The following is a 15,213-nucleotide window of genomic DNA, read 5'->3' as shown; positions in this document are numbered from 1 at the left end:
ACTCGCCAGAAATAGGTAGGCATTTTTAATTAACTTAATCTTATCATTTAATATCATTAAAAACATGATGAAGACCCAAGACAAGCATATATCTGTACTTCTTTGAGGAATATTCACGCGACTGACTAATCCCTTTCACTTTAAGCCACTTGAATCACCTTTCTATATCTCTACTAATATAATACTATCTTTAATTGCAGGCTTCTGGAGAAACGCCGAGGAAACCCATTCCAATCAAACACTAATCATCCAATAATGTATCCCACAAACCCAATAAAAATACAAATTCTTAATTAATATAACGTGATATATTTATTTTGCGGTTCAATTATGTATAGACATTCATTCGCTTCGGTTTGCGTGGAGATACTTGTATGCCCTGGCTTCCCCCGGACCCATTAAGTGGGCCGCATATTTCGAATATTTCGATTTGTAAATGTTGAGTCCTATATATCATATATTTTGCTTTGAATTTTCTTTCGGTATATATGTAAACATGTAAATATATATGTTTTACATATGTATTCGCTTGGCTTGGGCTTTACTCTCTATGGTTTTTGTAAATATATTTACTCGTAATGTATAGGTGTAGGTATGTATATTCATATATCGTATGCAAGGATTAGGGGGCGGGGTAGGTATATATATACGTTCAAAAATCCCAATTGCTTGTCGCACAACATAATCGAATAGGTTATCCAGCCTAGGACTCTGGATCAACTCTCGTATAGCCAGTATAGCCTGTCAAATGCCATATAAAAGTTTCTCATATAGGGTGTGGGTGCGGGTGTGGGGTGTACGCGGACTATCGCGCTGAAACATTTGATGGAAAGCACTAGAGTGGCTCTGGATTACAATAATACAATAATTAATAAATCGCTAGTGTCGCAGATATCGCTATAAAATATTCATTTTCTACCAGACAACATTTATAAAGACTTTACGTGTTAAAGATTCAATTATTTGATTAGACTTTCGGCTGGTTGTAAACTATATATAGCTAATCAAATTAGACGTACTCCCCGTCTAGGATAGGGATAAATCAGGCCAAAAATGGTAATTTTTATAATCATATCATATCAGGGGGTGCTCTCAGATTACAATAACATATCAATTCCATGCGGGAGTCCGTGCGGAGTGATATAATATAGAAGGATTCTGAATCAAATGGGTGCTCTTCTCAATCGCCTCGTATTTTTTGTGTTTTTTTTATTACAATTACTCAATAGATGTTTTCAAAAAACAATAAGGAATCAACAATATTCATAAAATGTATCATTATAGAATATATGGTAAGTATAAATGTAAAAACTACGTATAATCTGCATAAGTCTAGGTCTGTATTTTTCTTTTTGGTTGGGTATGAAATAAATAAGTCTGCTGCTGGGTGAATGGAGTTGGGTGTTGGATGGAAGGCGGTTGGATACCGATGGCGCTAGTGGCCGATGTGCTTCTTGATCAGCGCCTGCAGGAGGCGCACCTTGGCCTTCTTCTCCTTGTACTGGGCATAGGTCTCCGTCTCCAGCGACCGGCGATCCTGCTTCAGCATCTTCCGTCCGTTCTGCTCCTCGAACATCGACTCGTACTCCCGGATGGTGGCCTTCAGCACCGACTTCTCGTCCCGCACTCGCTCCAGCTGCTCCCACAGCTGGTCCAGACTCAGGGCGGAGATGTTCTCGCTGGCTGCCGCCTCCATGGGCGTGGCTGCCACTCCCGCAGCGGGGCCAGTGAGGGTGGTGGTCGTGGTGGTAGACTCGTCGGAGGAGGCGTTCTGGGTCATGGTGTTTGGCGCCATGGAGTCACTGGGCGAGTTGGTGGTCTCGGTGCTGTTGTTCGACGAATACTGCAGCGGTGTGGAGGTGGCCTCGAACACCATGGCCTCGTGCTCCAGGATGGTGGGCAGCTCCGGCACTCCTGTTCCAGCTCCGAACATGACGGTGCGGGAGACCAGGCGCTTCAGCTGCCGGTAGCGGTCGTAGAGGGGTCGAGCGGCATCGCGTTCCTCCTTGGTGATGGGATGTCCGTAGAGGCTCTCGAAGTAGAGCAGGCCATGCTGCACGGCGCTCTTCTCCTGCACCAGCTGGTCGCCAGTCAGCTCCTCCAGCTGCTCGGAGCGATTGCCATTAGCACGCTTCTCGTTTAGATTCTGAAAGTGGATAGAAGTGGAGGTGAGTAATGTTATCTTTTGGAAAAAAACAATTACAAAGCTTAGCAGACTCGGCTATTTCGATAAAAAAAGTGGAACTCAATGCCACAGAAGCCCACAAAAATGAACTGATAAGAGCTCCCTCACACATACACTTTGTAAACAAGACAATTAATCAGCGCCACTGCACTGGGAATTATTCGAATTTGATTTGTTTATGGCCAGAAGTCATCGCGACAGCGGTCGAGAATCGGAAAAAAAGGGTGCCTGCCAGACCCCCAGAACAGAAATAGACTCAAATGCGGAATATATAGCCGCCTAGCCGTGTTTTGTAAACAAATAATAAGAATGCAGAAACCAGCATTACAGTATAGGAATAATATATGTGTCTTGGCACTTGGATGGCTGCTCACTTTCGGCCATTTCTTTCCCCTTTCCCCATTAGCACCTTCTGGCCGCCCATCTCGCACACTTTGTTTTCTTGGCAAAAATTCAATTTCGAGCAGACTCGGATTCGGATTCCTTTCGGGCCAAGTGCTTATGACAAACATATCATTAATTTGTCAATACTATATGGTATGGGATAGATGGGATGGATGGAAGGAGGAGGCTTGTCCACTAGCCATAAATATGTTTGGTCTATAGATTCCCATTGAATGTGGCGGAAACCTCCTAATTCGGAATGTGGAATGTGGTTATTGAATTGGAGGCAGTCTGTTTACGCAATTGTAGCCATAGAAGTTTCTAGAAAAGGGTCTATATCTAATGATATTCTGATAGGGATGTTCTGGCAATGAAATAGGGTTTCAATTGTAAGGAATGGTAATAGAACAGACTAACTATAAACTAAATATATCATAAAGAATACTAATATCATTAGAATAGAAGCTCTAGATCTATTTATCCTGGCTCCTAGATCCCTGGCATCCCCTCTTTCAAGACCTCTCTGACAGCCTATAAACACGTCACTTCTCCCCCAAAATTGTTTTCACTTTTCTTCTGAGCTCCGCGGACAATGGGGCAAGATCAAAGTTATTGCCAAATTGCTAAACATGTCGCCGCTTTCGGCTGTCGAGGCAATCTGCTCCAACACATCTACCCACTACGCACATATCTCTCATATATATCTACGATCTGGCTCTGACGTCTGCCCCACTTGCTAATTGTCATAAATTTTTCCTCTTCCACTTGTCTCGTGATTTGGCTGACTCGGAAGAAGTCTCTATTACCTGTTCGATTTCAGCGAGGGTTGCCTTCATCCGCTCCAGCTTCTTGGCCACCTCCTGGCCGCCTACGCCGCCGCCACTGCCGCTGCCCAGCTTCAGGCCGAGGGCAGCGATGGGATCAGTCTTGAGCTCGTGCCGCTCCTTGCGCAGCTTGCTCAGCTCGGCCAGGGCGTTCTTCATGTACTTGTCGTTCAAACGCTCCGCCTGCGAAGGCCGGTAGCCCAGTCGCTGCTCCAGCGACTCCTCCAGCTGCACCAGCTTCTTCTTCAGCACGGTCACCCGGCGGTTGATGGCCTTGAGCCGTTCGTCGGGCGTTTGGAAGGCCACCATGGCCGGCAGCACCTGTTGCATCACATCACGGGTGCGCATGTTCTCCAGGGAACTGAACGCCCTCACGGCATCCATGGGCTCCAGGCAGCAGTCCATGTCCACGATGTCCGAGTGGAGCTGAACGGTGGCCGCCTGCTTGGGCAGCTGTTGGGGATATGGCATGGCCTTGGCCAGTTTGGCAGCGGCGTCCAGGTTGCCGCCGATATGTGGCCGGGAGTGGGCGTACCGCCGGCTAAGGATGGGGGCTGGCTCGTCGCCCCGCTCCCAGGGCAGTGACTCCTGGGCGGAGGTCAGGTCCAGGCTCTGTTGCTGGCGCTGGGGTTTGGCTTTGACGGGCGCTGGGACATTGGAAGTGGGCGTGCTGTCGTCGCTGCCCGCCGAGGAGCTGGTGGTGGGTGTGGGGGAGATGCTGGCACTCCGCTTGGACTGCAGATCCTTCTGTTGTGCCTGCATCTGCTGCTGTTGCTGCTGGTGGAAGTCTATCAAGTTGTTGTCGTTGTGATCGGAAGCAGTCTGCTGCTGCTGCTGCAGCTGGTTCTGTTGATTCTGCTGCTTCCGGCTGCTGATGAAACCTCTCCGCTCGTACTTCAAAGCCGACAGATCGTACTTGTAGGCGCTCTGCTCGTCGCGGCGCGAGGGCAAGTACTTGGAGCCACTGGCACCGCTGCCCTTCTTGGCCACGCCGGACTTGCGCACTGGCGGCTGGCGGGACTTGCAGAACCGCTCGCTGCTGCGTCGCCTCTCGTGCTCGCACTCGGAGTCGTCGCTGGCCTCCTTGGGCGGCTGGCGAGTCGGACTGGGCTCCAGGCGGGGGCGCTCCTTGGCCGCCTCGCCCGCCGACGGCAGGTTAGCCAAAGCGGCATTGTTCTCCCCCAGCTCCGAGGCCTGCTCCTGCTCCCGCTCAAACTCCTGCCGGTAGTTGGCGTAGCTGGCCGTGCGCTTGAAGTCCTCCGAGGACACTCGCCGGATGACCTCACACTGGGCGGCCTCCAGCAGACTGGCGGCCGTCTGGGGCGACATGGTCATCAGCCCCAGAGCAGCCGGCTCCGTTAGCAGCTCCTCGCTGTTGCTGCGCTGAAGTTTGCGATCCTGGCCGAAGGCCGAGCTGCTGTCCAGGCGCTCCTTGCGCTTCCGGGAGGACTTCTGCCATTCCAGGGCCGGATGAATGATCTCGGGTAGGTAGGTGGACTGGAAGCCGCTGTTCAGGTGGTTCTTGTCCGCTGCCGTCGGCTTCTCCGGACTGCGACTGCCGACCTCATGGCGAGGGGCGGGATGCGAGGCGGTGGACGATGATGAGGATGAGGAGGACGATGAGGAGGCTGCGCTGCCGCACGAGGCCGTTGACGATGATGAACCGGTGAGACGACTCAGGTCGTCTTCGTTCAGCCCAGTTGTGGTATGGCGCATGCCGCACTGCAACGAGAAGAGGATTGAATTAATTATAGATTTTATAAAAAAATAGATTTAAAAAAAGAAGGGGGATATCGTGACAAACTTAAAGCCACATTACAAACAATCAAGAAGCCCGAGAAATGACATTTCGCTGGCGAGGCGGCCAATTAAGTGGGTTAACGTGTCGTATGAGTAATATTGTGTTCTGCCTCCATTCTGCCATGTCATGACCCATCATCAAAGGCTAGTAATCGCATATATTAAAAAAAAATAAATAATTTATGGCAAGTCGAGTTCGAAGTCGAGTTTTAAATCATTTCTTAGAGAGTTATGTAAGTTATTAAAGTATTATTAGGAAGAATTAGGGAATAAGTCTTTCTAGTTTAGTGAGAAAATAATTTAAAAAAATAAAAAATAATAAAAATAATAACTAATATATATTTTATTATTTATTATCCACCCGAAAACCCCCTTAAAATCTTAAAAATATTTACCAAAAAGTATGTAATAAGCCTCGGAGTCATTGTGTTTCGCTAATCTCAGTCTAATCAGTCTAACTAGATTTATTATCACAATCAAGTTTAATTCAGTTCACTTATCAATCACAAGCAATAGATTTGAATAATTTTCTTGACTTGTTTTTTTATTGCACGGATGTTTCAATAAAAATGTCAAGTTTTAAAAAAGTATTTTAAATCTTGCTTCATAAATTTCAATAAAAATTAATTGAAATAAATTATATTTTGTATTTTGTATTATTCAACCGTTAATTGGTTTTGCAGTTTATAGGTTTTCCACATTTTCCGATCTTGTTTCCGTTATTGGAACAAGATTTTCCGCTTTTCCGATACAATTTTCGAGTATATTCTTGAGACTTGTTGGCTTTTCTCTTGCTTTTTTGGCCCGGAGACGGACACAGCCGAGCTAAAATGTTGGTTGGAGGAGCAAAGAAACGCGGGCGTTGCTTTCTTTGGGCGCACCGAATCACTATTAAACCCATTCTGCTCCGACCTCGCGAATTATATGCGAAAATCGCAGAGAGAGAGAGAGGGCGAGCGAGAGGGCGTGCAAGAGAGAGCGCCTGCGCCTGCGCAATTATCAGACCGATCGCCGGAGAAGGAGAGCAAAGGTGCGAAAGCTTCGGTAAACAACAGTTAAGTGCAAACAAAGTTTAGAAGGAGACATTTGTTATGTTCTGGATTTGAGATGCACTGAAAGAAATTACTAGTACTTAAGGACATTAAACACTTTAATTGTTAAGTAAATATTTTTGTATGATATATTTCTTTGAAGAAAAATAAAATTAGTCTTGCCTTTTTTCTTCAAAAAATCAAATTCCACCTTATCGGTTATCGAAAGAAAGTACTATATAGTATATATAATCGGCGGCAGTTGGTAGACAAAGTGTGATATTTGTTAAGCACACTGGCCCTAAGGTGTTAGTGGGTTAAAAATAACTCTGGCCCGCAAATTAGCAGCAGCAGCAGCAGCTCTAGAGTTTATGGCCACAATAATGAGGCGAATTAATTTATGCACTTGTTTACGCCCCTCCTGCAACACGCCACGCGCTCCGCCACTAAATCCCTGCCCGATTGATCTAATTGTAAGATCATTTCGGGCATCCGAGGCCAAAGACAGGAGAGAAGCGCCTGTACAGGTAACGCCTGTATACTTCCCGATGGCGGAAAAATAAATACAAAATACAATATTCACAGGCAGAAGCGGACAAAAATAATCTGAAAAATAAATTTCAAGTGCAATGTCACGACGTGAGTGTAAAAATAAAAATTAAAACAGGGTGGGTGGGTGTAAGAGAGAGATGCTGCTACAGCTGGAATTCTCAGTGCCGTCCGAGACCGAGACCCCTGCTGAGTCACCATTCTCTAGGTTAGCCAAATAACGGTACAGAGCATCGATCTCCAAAGAGACGAACTAATTAAGAGATCCACGCGCCCTACAGTGACGTCAATGGAGAACGTGACACGAGGCATAAAGTGTCCGAACAAAAAGTAAATACAGCCCACACGGCGTATGATTGATATTTTTTCAAGTTGCTTGTAAGGCCATGAGATTTGAAACTTTTGAAGATTAAAGACATTTTAAAAGAAATTAAATCAAATACCAGACACTCTCCAAAAGGACTTGGACTAGGCGCGTGCAAAGAATTTTCAATTAGGTCTTAAATTTTATCAAATTAATTAGACTACTTAAGGCCGGCACGACGGAAATCGGCTGTTTGCTTTGGACTCTTCTGGGCAGACAGGTGAAAGCCCCCGCCTGCCAGCGGATAACAACAATGGATAATGAATTGGACTTCAATCGGGTGGGGGTGTCGGGTTTGTTGGTTTGGCGATTGATGAGGAAATCGAACCACTCTCCGAAGAGAACCCACTTCTATATTTCACTTCCAAGTTCATCTTTCTCTGCGATTGTTTATGCAATAATAGAATAATAAGAGTAATAATAGCAGTGATTGTTTACAGAAAGGCAGCCGCACAAGTGCATGACTCAGGTGGTGGCGACAAAAGGTCGTTCGGAATTACCAGAACCACCCACTCACACTCCATCCCCCAATCGATTTATTCGAATTTCGATTTCAGTTTCAGTTTTCAGATAAAAATGAGCGAATAAAGAGGTAGGTGATGGTACGACGGTCGTCGAGGAATTCCAGATAAGGATTCTTTTCGTCATGAACTATTTATATTTATGGACAGCAGGCTGGAGATTAGAGCTTAAGTGATTTCGGAAACAAATAACAGCTGGAAAGGCAGTCTGCTGGTCAGCTAAGTTTCTTCAGGACTTTCCAAGAAAGTCAAAGTCATGAGCCACGCGCTTGGGGAACAATGTTGTTTACCCTCAAAATACAAAAACGAAAACAAAGTCGTTGCTTGGGGGGGATTTGTGCAGCTTTTTGTACAAATTTACAATAAAAAGAGAAGAAACAACAATAACGTGCGTAGTAACCTCGGTTGTAGCGTCAGAGACTACGCTCCTCGCACCGTGATGCTAAAATTGGACCACGAGGCGTATGCGCGATTTAAGATACTTGATTGGGCGCCTCGGCGTTTTAACAGGCCCGTGTGAATATGTCCAGCCAACGAGTAACCGAACACTTTTAACGGCGTGCAAATATTAAAAAAAAGGCATTTTCACCGGCTGATAAGAGCCGAGAGTCGAGAGCCAAGAGGTGTTGGATATACCTGGTAACCAGGCTGATTATTACCGTCTATGGGACCGATTATAAACATCAACCGCCGCCGGAGACCGCCTTGCGCCGGCTTGAACCGGTACAGATCCGGTGATTGCAGCTCTTCCCACAAGATAATACTCTCCTAGACTCCCACCATTGAGAGGTTTTTCGGATCAAGTTGGTAAACAGTTTTCGCGTAATTGTATCAACAAGTAGACCCACTCTCGGGGGTCTATAATAAAGGCCATTAGGGTGTATGGGTGTTGACATCTCATCTATTCCGAGAGTGGCTGGGGGAATTTGGCAACCGAACCGTAAACAAGCTTCTTCTGTTTGGATTAATGGCATTAAACAATCCACTTTACAACTGGTATAGCATTACCGAAAAGATAATTATGATGGAAGAATGGATTCTGTTAGGATAGAGCAGTAACAGCTGCTATTTTTCTAATTTTTAAACCACTTTTAATACAATTATGATGAATCACTCACTGATTAGCCTTTTTAATCCCTCTTTCTAGGGGAAAAACACATTAAAAGTGAAAAAGAAATGGCCAAAAGATATCCATTGCATTCCATGACAGCACGTACGGGCTTTCAATGGATACATGGCCAGTTCATAATTGAACGACAAATAATCACACTGATAAGATAATAAAAAGCGATTCACAGAAACTGATAGCGAATAAAATTTATGTACTGTCGTTGGAGTTTCAAGTAGCCTTCTCAAGTGGCCAGATATAATATATTATATATAGTGGGGTGGTTCTCATCTGCTCCTCATTCCTTTTGCCCTTTTGCTATTTTTGGAAAAACAAAAAACTTCCAACTAGAAATCGCATCAATCACGGCTATCGACTAAACAAGCAACTATCTCAGCTAATGGCTGTGATTTTCCCCTCTTCATGATGGAAATCGGTTAATGTCAGTCACGTGCTAGCCGGATACTAAATTCCTTAGCTGCAATTTCAAAAGATTGCGCAACAAGAACACTCTCCGACCGGAGGGAGTGGGCTCTGAACTGGGGAACATGATACTCCCTAACGAGTTATGGGGAAATGTCAGTGGAATATTACCAAAAACCAACAATAACAAAACACTGAAATGGAATGCAAATGCGGAGCAGAGCTCACAAAATTTTAATGAAGCGTATCTGAAACAACAAAACACAGGTACACACAGGTAGGCTATAGTCTATAGACTGTAGACTGACAGAGGAATGTCTACTTGAGGAATGTCTCTTGATGTCAGGAAGTGCCATAGACTCAAGTTCAAAGTACAAATCCTTTCTTTCTACGACTTGTGCCACTTTGTGACGTAATTTCTTAACTACCATCACTTGATCAGCTCCTTGTTTTTGTTATTTCTGCGATTCTTTTCAATTAATTTACATATTCCCGTATAGAGATCTCTTATTTTTATACTTTTTTTCCCCCCATTTTTTGTCAGAATCGATCAGCTTCAATTGATGGAGGGAGGCACCCAGTCACAGTCGAAGTTCCAGTCCAGTCTCGGGAGAATCTCAAATTTCTTTTTCCAGTTTTGTGAACTTTGTCAACCCCTTCTACCCAGTTTATAAATAAAATATCATACAAATTGAAAAGAATGCCCGTTTCTGTACAAATTTTGTTATAATTTACGAGGCATTTTAACTTCGAACAGGTTTTTGGATGATTTTTTATTTGAATTTTATTCCGTCTGGTTTCATTTCTTAATTAAATCATTAAGTTTTTAAGAAAAGGTAGCTATTTTCATATACTTTTTAGATCAGTAGTGTGAGAGAGCACTGTTCTCGGATAGTCACGAGATCCCCAGACACACGACGACCCTGGGAGATGCATCTAATGGACTCGATGACTTATACAACCGGCCGGGTGACTGGGCGCTTTTTAATGAATGATCTCAGAGCTGGTGGAGATCACATGCCACAAGTCTCTTGTGGCAAAATCCCCCATTTCCACGCCCATGTCAACGGTCTGTTTAGTGGACCAGGCCAAATGCCAAATACAAAGCTAAACAATGCCAAAAATAGAAGCCACAATTGATCGCTTACACATTGAACTTTTGCGAACGTGATCTAAAAATAGGGTGGAAAGCGCGCAGTTTGCCAGAAAAAATTTGTCTAAATCTGTTTGCTAATCAGTTGGGCTGATGCGATAATTTAATTTAGCCGCCTTGTCACAGTGCCGGCCGAAATATAGTGCATATCTGGAGACAAACTAATTAGTTTGCTTTCAATTATAGTCTCGGGATGGAGAGTCTAGACCAAGTTGTTTGGATTGTAATTTTTTGGGTCAACATACTCCACTAAGCCCGTCACGATTGTCACGCCAACTGACATGACAGTAGATGTCTGATGGATAGGAGGGGGTTTTTAGAGGAAAGGAAAAGCCATTCCCCAAAAAGCAGGCAACAGTTTTGTTCGCCCAACACTGCCTTGGAAAAAAATGAAACCCATGAGAATAGATTAAACAAATATACGTAGTATTTCCGAAGGAAAAGTTTCCGCTGACGTAGAAAATCGATATGAAATATATTAATAAACCAAATGCTAGTATTTAGCAACCACTCTGCTAATTGAATTTGTATTATTTGGGGGAAAATATTCCAAATGCTACAAATGTAATGAGTAAACAAATAATATCTATAATATCTGGAAAAAAGGTAACAGGCTGTAAGAAACATAAGTACCACAACAAGATAAGATACTGTTTGTCCTTCTGACTCTACTCTATATATCGATTTCTATATATATCGGATCTAAATCGTTTATCAGTCATGCCACAGTGCCCGGGAGTGCTCTTTCGTGGAAACTGCCTCTCCCCTGCCACTTAGTGGCAGGCGTCTGAAAATATGCAATAGATCCGATTACCGATTAGGTCCAGTATTTTAACTCCACCCCATATCGCCCCATTGGCCAAATGTGCTAATTTCTTGATAAGTCACGCCCGTGCCGAATGTAAACATCGGATTATATAGACGGAGAGTGGCATTAAGCGGTAATTGTGCTCGACAGGTGTGAAAATGGACATGCAATTGAGACGTATCATCGTTCCAATTGGCCCATTATACTTGAAATCGATATAAACTGGCTCCAGTTTATTTACAAACAAGTCTGTTCTTTGAATCTGGAAGGTAGTGGTGGCTATTTTTCCAGATAACTATTACTTTAGGGCTAGGGTTAGGGACTAGTAAGAATAGGAATAATACTTACAATGCAAGCCTTAACGGACTTCCACAGGTTTCTCCCAAAGTCTTCAATCTTGCTGCCTTTTCCCCGTACGTTCGCCAGTTGCACGACGTTATCCTTTTGCCACGAGCGGGGGGGATGAAAAGGAGTGTGTAGACTTTCAATCAAAAACAAGGACGAGAGACTCGCGAGTTGAAGGGATATAACTGTTTAGTTGTTGTTGTTGCTGCTGGCGAACCGGTTAGAACCGTTTCACTTTCACATTGCCGTTCGAAATGGAAGGGTATCCTTAATTAAGGATAATTATTTATATTTCCGTTAGCTAATTTGTTAACTTTGGTATTGTAGCTTGCAGAACTGATGTTGTTGTTTTTATAGTAGTTGCTGTTGTTGCTGTTGTTGTGGTCCAGAATTTCTCCAAAATAACCGGAAATCTCACCCTCTGGCGCACTCACACTCTGCTCTCTCTCTCTCTACTCACACTTTCTCTCTCTCAATCTCTCTCTGTGTGTGTGTGTGTTCTTGTGTCACTCTCACTCACCCTCTCGCGCTGCCAGGCGCCCTGGAAGAGAGCTGATATCCTTGATCCTAAATTATTCTCTCTTAATTTTTTTCTTGACCTTGTAACGACGATTGCGCTGATCTACGACGAACTCATATCGCGATCTCTGCACATTTTCGCTATCTAAACTAGAGCAGCTCAGACCCAGTAGTAGCACTCCTAACGAATACGTTGTGAATGGATTATAGTGCCGGATTAGATGCGAATATATCAGCTCCTTCGAGCGTTCGCTTCTTTTTTCTTTTACGTTTCGGAAGCCGGAAGCGGTTGGCTAGCGATGATGGCTATAAGTGGCTAGTGGTGTTGCACTGTTTGCTGTTGCTGTTGCAAGGTGGCAAGCTGGCAAACTGGCAACCTGGCAACGATCGATTGATTAAATGAAATCTCTGCGAGCACCTGTCGCGCTTTTATAGGCTTTTCCGCTCGGCCTGACTACGGCTGCTTGAGGAAATGAGTGGACACGAGACGATACCTGAGCATGTGTCGCTGCGGTTTTCGGCTGCCGCTCTCTTCTGTCGCTGCCGCTGCTGCTGCTGCTGCTGCTACTGCGCTGTTGGAGCCTCTGCTGCTGACGCTCTGCTGGTGTCGCTCCAGTGGGGCTCTTCTTCTCCTTCTTGTTCTTGTTCGTTGTCGTTTTCCACCGCCGACTGAAAGTTTTCCCGTCGCCGTTGTTGGTGTTGCCTGTCTCGGCGGCACTGGGCCAATTATGTAAAGCGTGGCTTTCTTCAAAAACTCAATTGGCAAACAGCTTTAAATATTATTAAAAGCGCTGCTGCAACTCTTCGCTCACAAACACACTGATAGCCGTTGTAATTGCAGTTGTAGTAGTTTTGTGCGAGGTCATCGACGCACCACCTATGCCGACGGACAAAAAAATCAATACTTTTCACTCGACAACGCACTACTTTAGGCAGTTTCTTGCATTGGCTCAACTCGAAATAGCCTAGGCAGCCTGATCGCCGATTTAATACTATTCACTTTTAATATTTTATTTTTTATATTTTAAAAATAAAACTTTCCGCTCGCTCGGACGCACGTTGTGACTCGAGAGACTCAAATTTTTCGAATGTGGGGCCGCAGCTCTGCGATGTCTCTTTTTCGTGTATCCAAATGCTCTTTGGATCTGCGCAGGCTCTTTGTTGTTGGCTTCGTTTTTTTCGTGGAGGGGGGCAAGGAGGTCAATCGAGTGATATTTTCGCGGTTTCCTTTGCTTAATTAACTCGACTGGTGTTCTTTAATTTAAATATATTGTATTCTTGTGAATGTGATGACAGTTTTGGTTACTTTCGGGGTTGTGTGAAATGGGCGTGTAAACGAGGGCGGAGTGCGCTGGCGCGCTCTCTTTCACTCAAATGCGGGGGCTCTTCAAATGACGATGACGTGCTCCAATGTGCTCCACTCTCTCTCACTCTCACGCTCTCTCTCTATCTTTAGTTGAGTTGGCTGCTCTTTTGGTTCATTTTTGTTGACTCAATTATGACGAATCTCAATGAGTGCACTCAGGGAGATTGCATACATTTTTAAATTATGTTTATCCATAGCTAAAATAAAAGATAAAAAATATAAAATCATTATTTTTATATTTTTTTTAAGTAAAAATAATTTGCATCCTAAATTTAAGATCAATTGAATGGGAAGTATTTGAGTTATCCTGAGATTATCCTTTAAAGACCTCCTTTTTCAAAAGATGATGAAATAAAAAACACCTATTTCCTCAATTACTCTTCTCTCATACAAAATATAATGGAAAATATGGACAAAATCAAACAAGTGCATCCACAGATTGTGCAATTAAATCCAATTGAATGCAATTTGCTTTTTTGGGGGGAAGGAGTCTGCCCGGAAAGGGGGGCCCCCACTCAATTTACGAGTGTCAAGTTCTTATTCCCCCAATGAACTACAGCGAACTTTCGAGAAATTCCGCAAAACAACAAACAGCAGTGGCTGTAGGGCTGTAGAATAGTATCTGCAATTGGCCAGTTCTCAGATTTGCATTTAAATTGATGCGCCTGGGCTGGGCTGGCTGGGATGGGGGGTGAACTCATAAACAAAATCTGATTATGCAAATGGAAAACAAACAAATGCTGGTAAACCAATCCCTCTACTCAAAAAAAAGAAGAAAATTTAGCCGAAATGAAACCTGACTTTGGCGAAAAACTCACTTAACCCATACCATTATCCCCCTGATTATCATTTATTAGTCCCATAAAATAAATACGATTCTAAAAGGCAATATAATGACTAATTGATTGACGATGTCTGGCACTTCAGACGAGATGTATATTTTGCGTGTCGGCTATCTTAAAATAAAATGAAATAAACATGCCAAATATTCACCAATTTTGTTTGTTTTAAAACATATTTGTGGATATATGCTATATGGATACATTAAAATGTCTTTGACGTCTTAGCGGGAGCTCAAAACAACAAAAAATATATGCCTTTTTTTAATGTCCTCTGTCGGGGGAAAAAATAAAGAAAATAAATAAAATGAAAACAGGCTGCGGGAGAGAGAAAAATGTAAACAATGAAATGAAAACATGGTCTGCTTGGAAGACGTAATTGGGAGAAAAACACAAAACAAGAATTGAAGAATTGGCAAAAAAAAAGTTAAAAGCCAGAACCAGAAAAGGGATGCCAAAAATCTTGTTTCTTTTATCCTTTTTTTCTTGAAACTTCTACAAAGTCCTTGAAGCAATCGACCCAGGTGGGACTACCACACAAAAAAAAAGTTAAGAAAGTTAGTAACTCCCGACCCTGAGACTCTTAAACATATTATGTACAAATATTACGTATACGACTCATAAGCCACAAAAAGCTATTGAACTTTGAAGGTTATCTATTACGTCTTTATATTTATTTATATATTTTATATTAATTTGTATAATTTATGTGTATTTTCTCTCTGTGCTGCTTTAAAGTGCTTTACCCCTTTAACTAGTTGCAACACTTGTGCCCGCCATTTACCTAATTTTCGGCTGTTGTTTTAGCTCTCTCTCTCCTCCCTGTTGTTGTTGTTGTTGCTTCTGTTTAACTGCACTCATACACTCACAGAACTACTCACACACATTCACGTTTTGGGAAATCAAATCACCCAACGAGAGCAACTCAAATGCGACGACCACACCGTACGAGGACCCAACATCGAATGAGCGGAATGGAGCAGTGGCGCACGTG

The 15,213-nt window shown here is 43.5% G+C and overlaps 1 protein-coding gene across 2 annotated transcripts; it reads right to left on the bottom strand.

Moving 5' to 3' along the window:
• Nucleotides 1-289: 289 nt before the first annotated feature.
• On the bottom strand, nt 290-15,198 carry LOC6496075 (protein FAM13A). Of its 2 annotated transcripts, XM_014908134.3 has the most exons (4): nt 15,004-15,198; nt 11,499-13,577; nt 3,376-5,115; nt 290-2,146 (listed from the first exon to the last, which is right to left on the bottom strand). In XM_014908134.3, exons 3-4 carry the CDS (start codon nt 5,107-5,109, stop codon nt 1,436-1,438), a joined length of 2,445 nt encoding a protein of 814 aa, XP_014763620.1. In that variant the 5' UTR covers nt 5,110-5,115; nt 11,499-13,577; nt 15,004-15,198; the 3' UTR covers nt 290-1,435. The 2 variants fall into 2 exon arrangements, with proteins under 2 accessions (XP_014763620.1, XP_001960168.1); XM_001960132.4 differs by lacking the exons at nt 11,499-13,577; nt 15,004-15,198 and adding an exon at nt 5,589-5,759.
• Between the last annotated feature and the right edge of the window lie 15 nt (nt 15,199-15,213).

The sequence above is a fragment of the Drosophila ananassae genome, chromosome 3L, assembly GCF_017639315.1.
Source record: "Drosophila ananassae strain 14024-0371.13 chromosome 3L, ASM1763931v2, whole genome shotgun sequence".
Lineage (NCBI taxonomy): Eukaryota > Metazoa > Arthropoda > Insecta > Diptera > Drosophilidae > Drosophila > Drosophila ananassae.
Note: the sequence above shows the minus strand (reverse complement) of the source record. Positions and strands in the feature narration are given on the sequence as shown.

What these genes read in the sequence shown, in the direction of transcription:
- LOC6496075 (XM_001960132.4), bottom strand. Translation starts at nt 5,618, where the DNA reads ATGACTCCGAGGCTTATTACATACTTTTTG. An exon ending in GGCTTATTACATACTTTTTG is followed by an intron (nt 5,116 to 5,588) that starts GTAAATATTTTT and finishes TTCTCGTTGCAG; the next exon opens with TGCGGCATGCGCCATACCAC. An exon ending in CCCTCGCTGAAATCGAACAG is followed by an intron (nt 2,147 to 3,375) that starts GTAATAGAGACT and finishes ATCCACTTTCAG; the next exon opens with AATCTAAACGAGAAGCGTGC.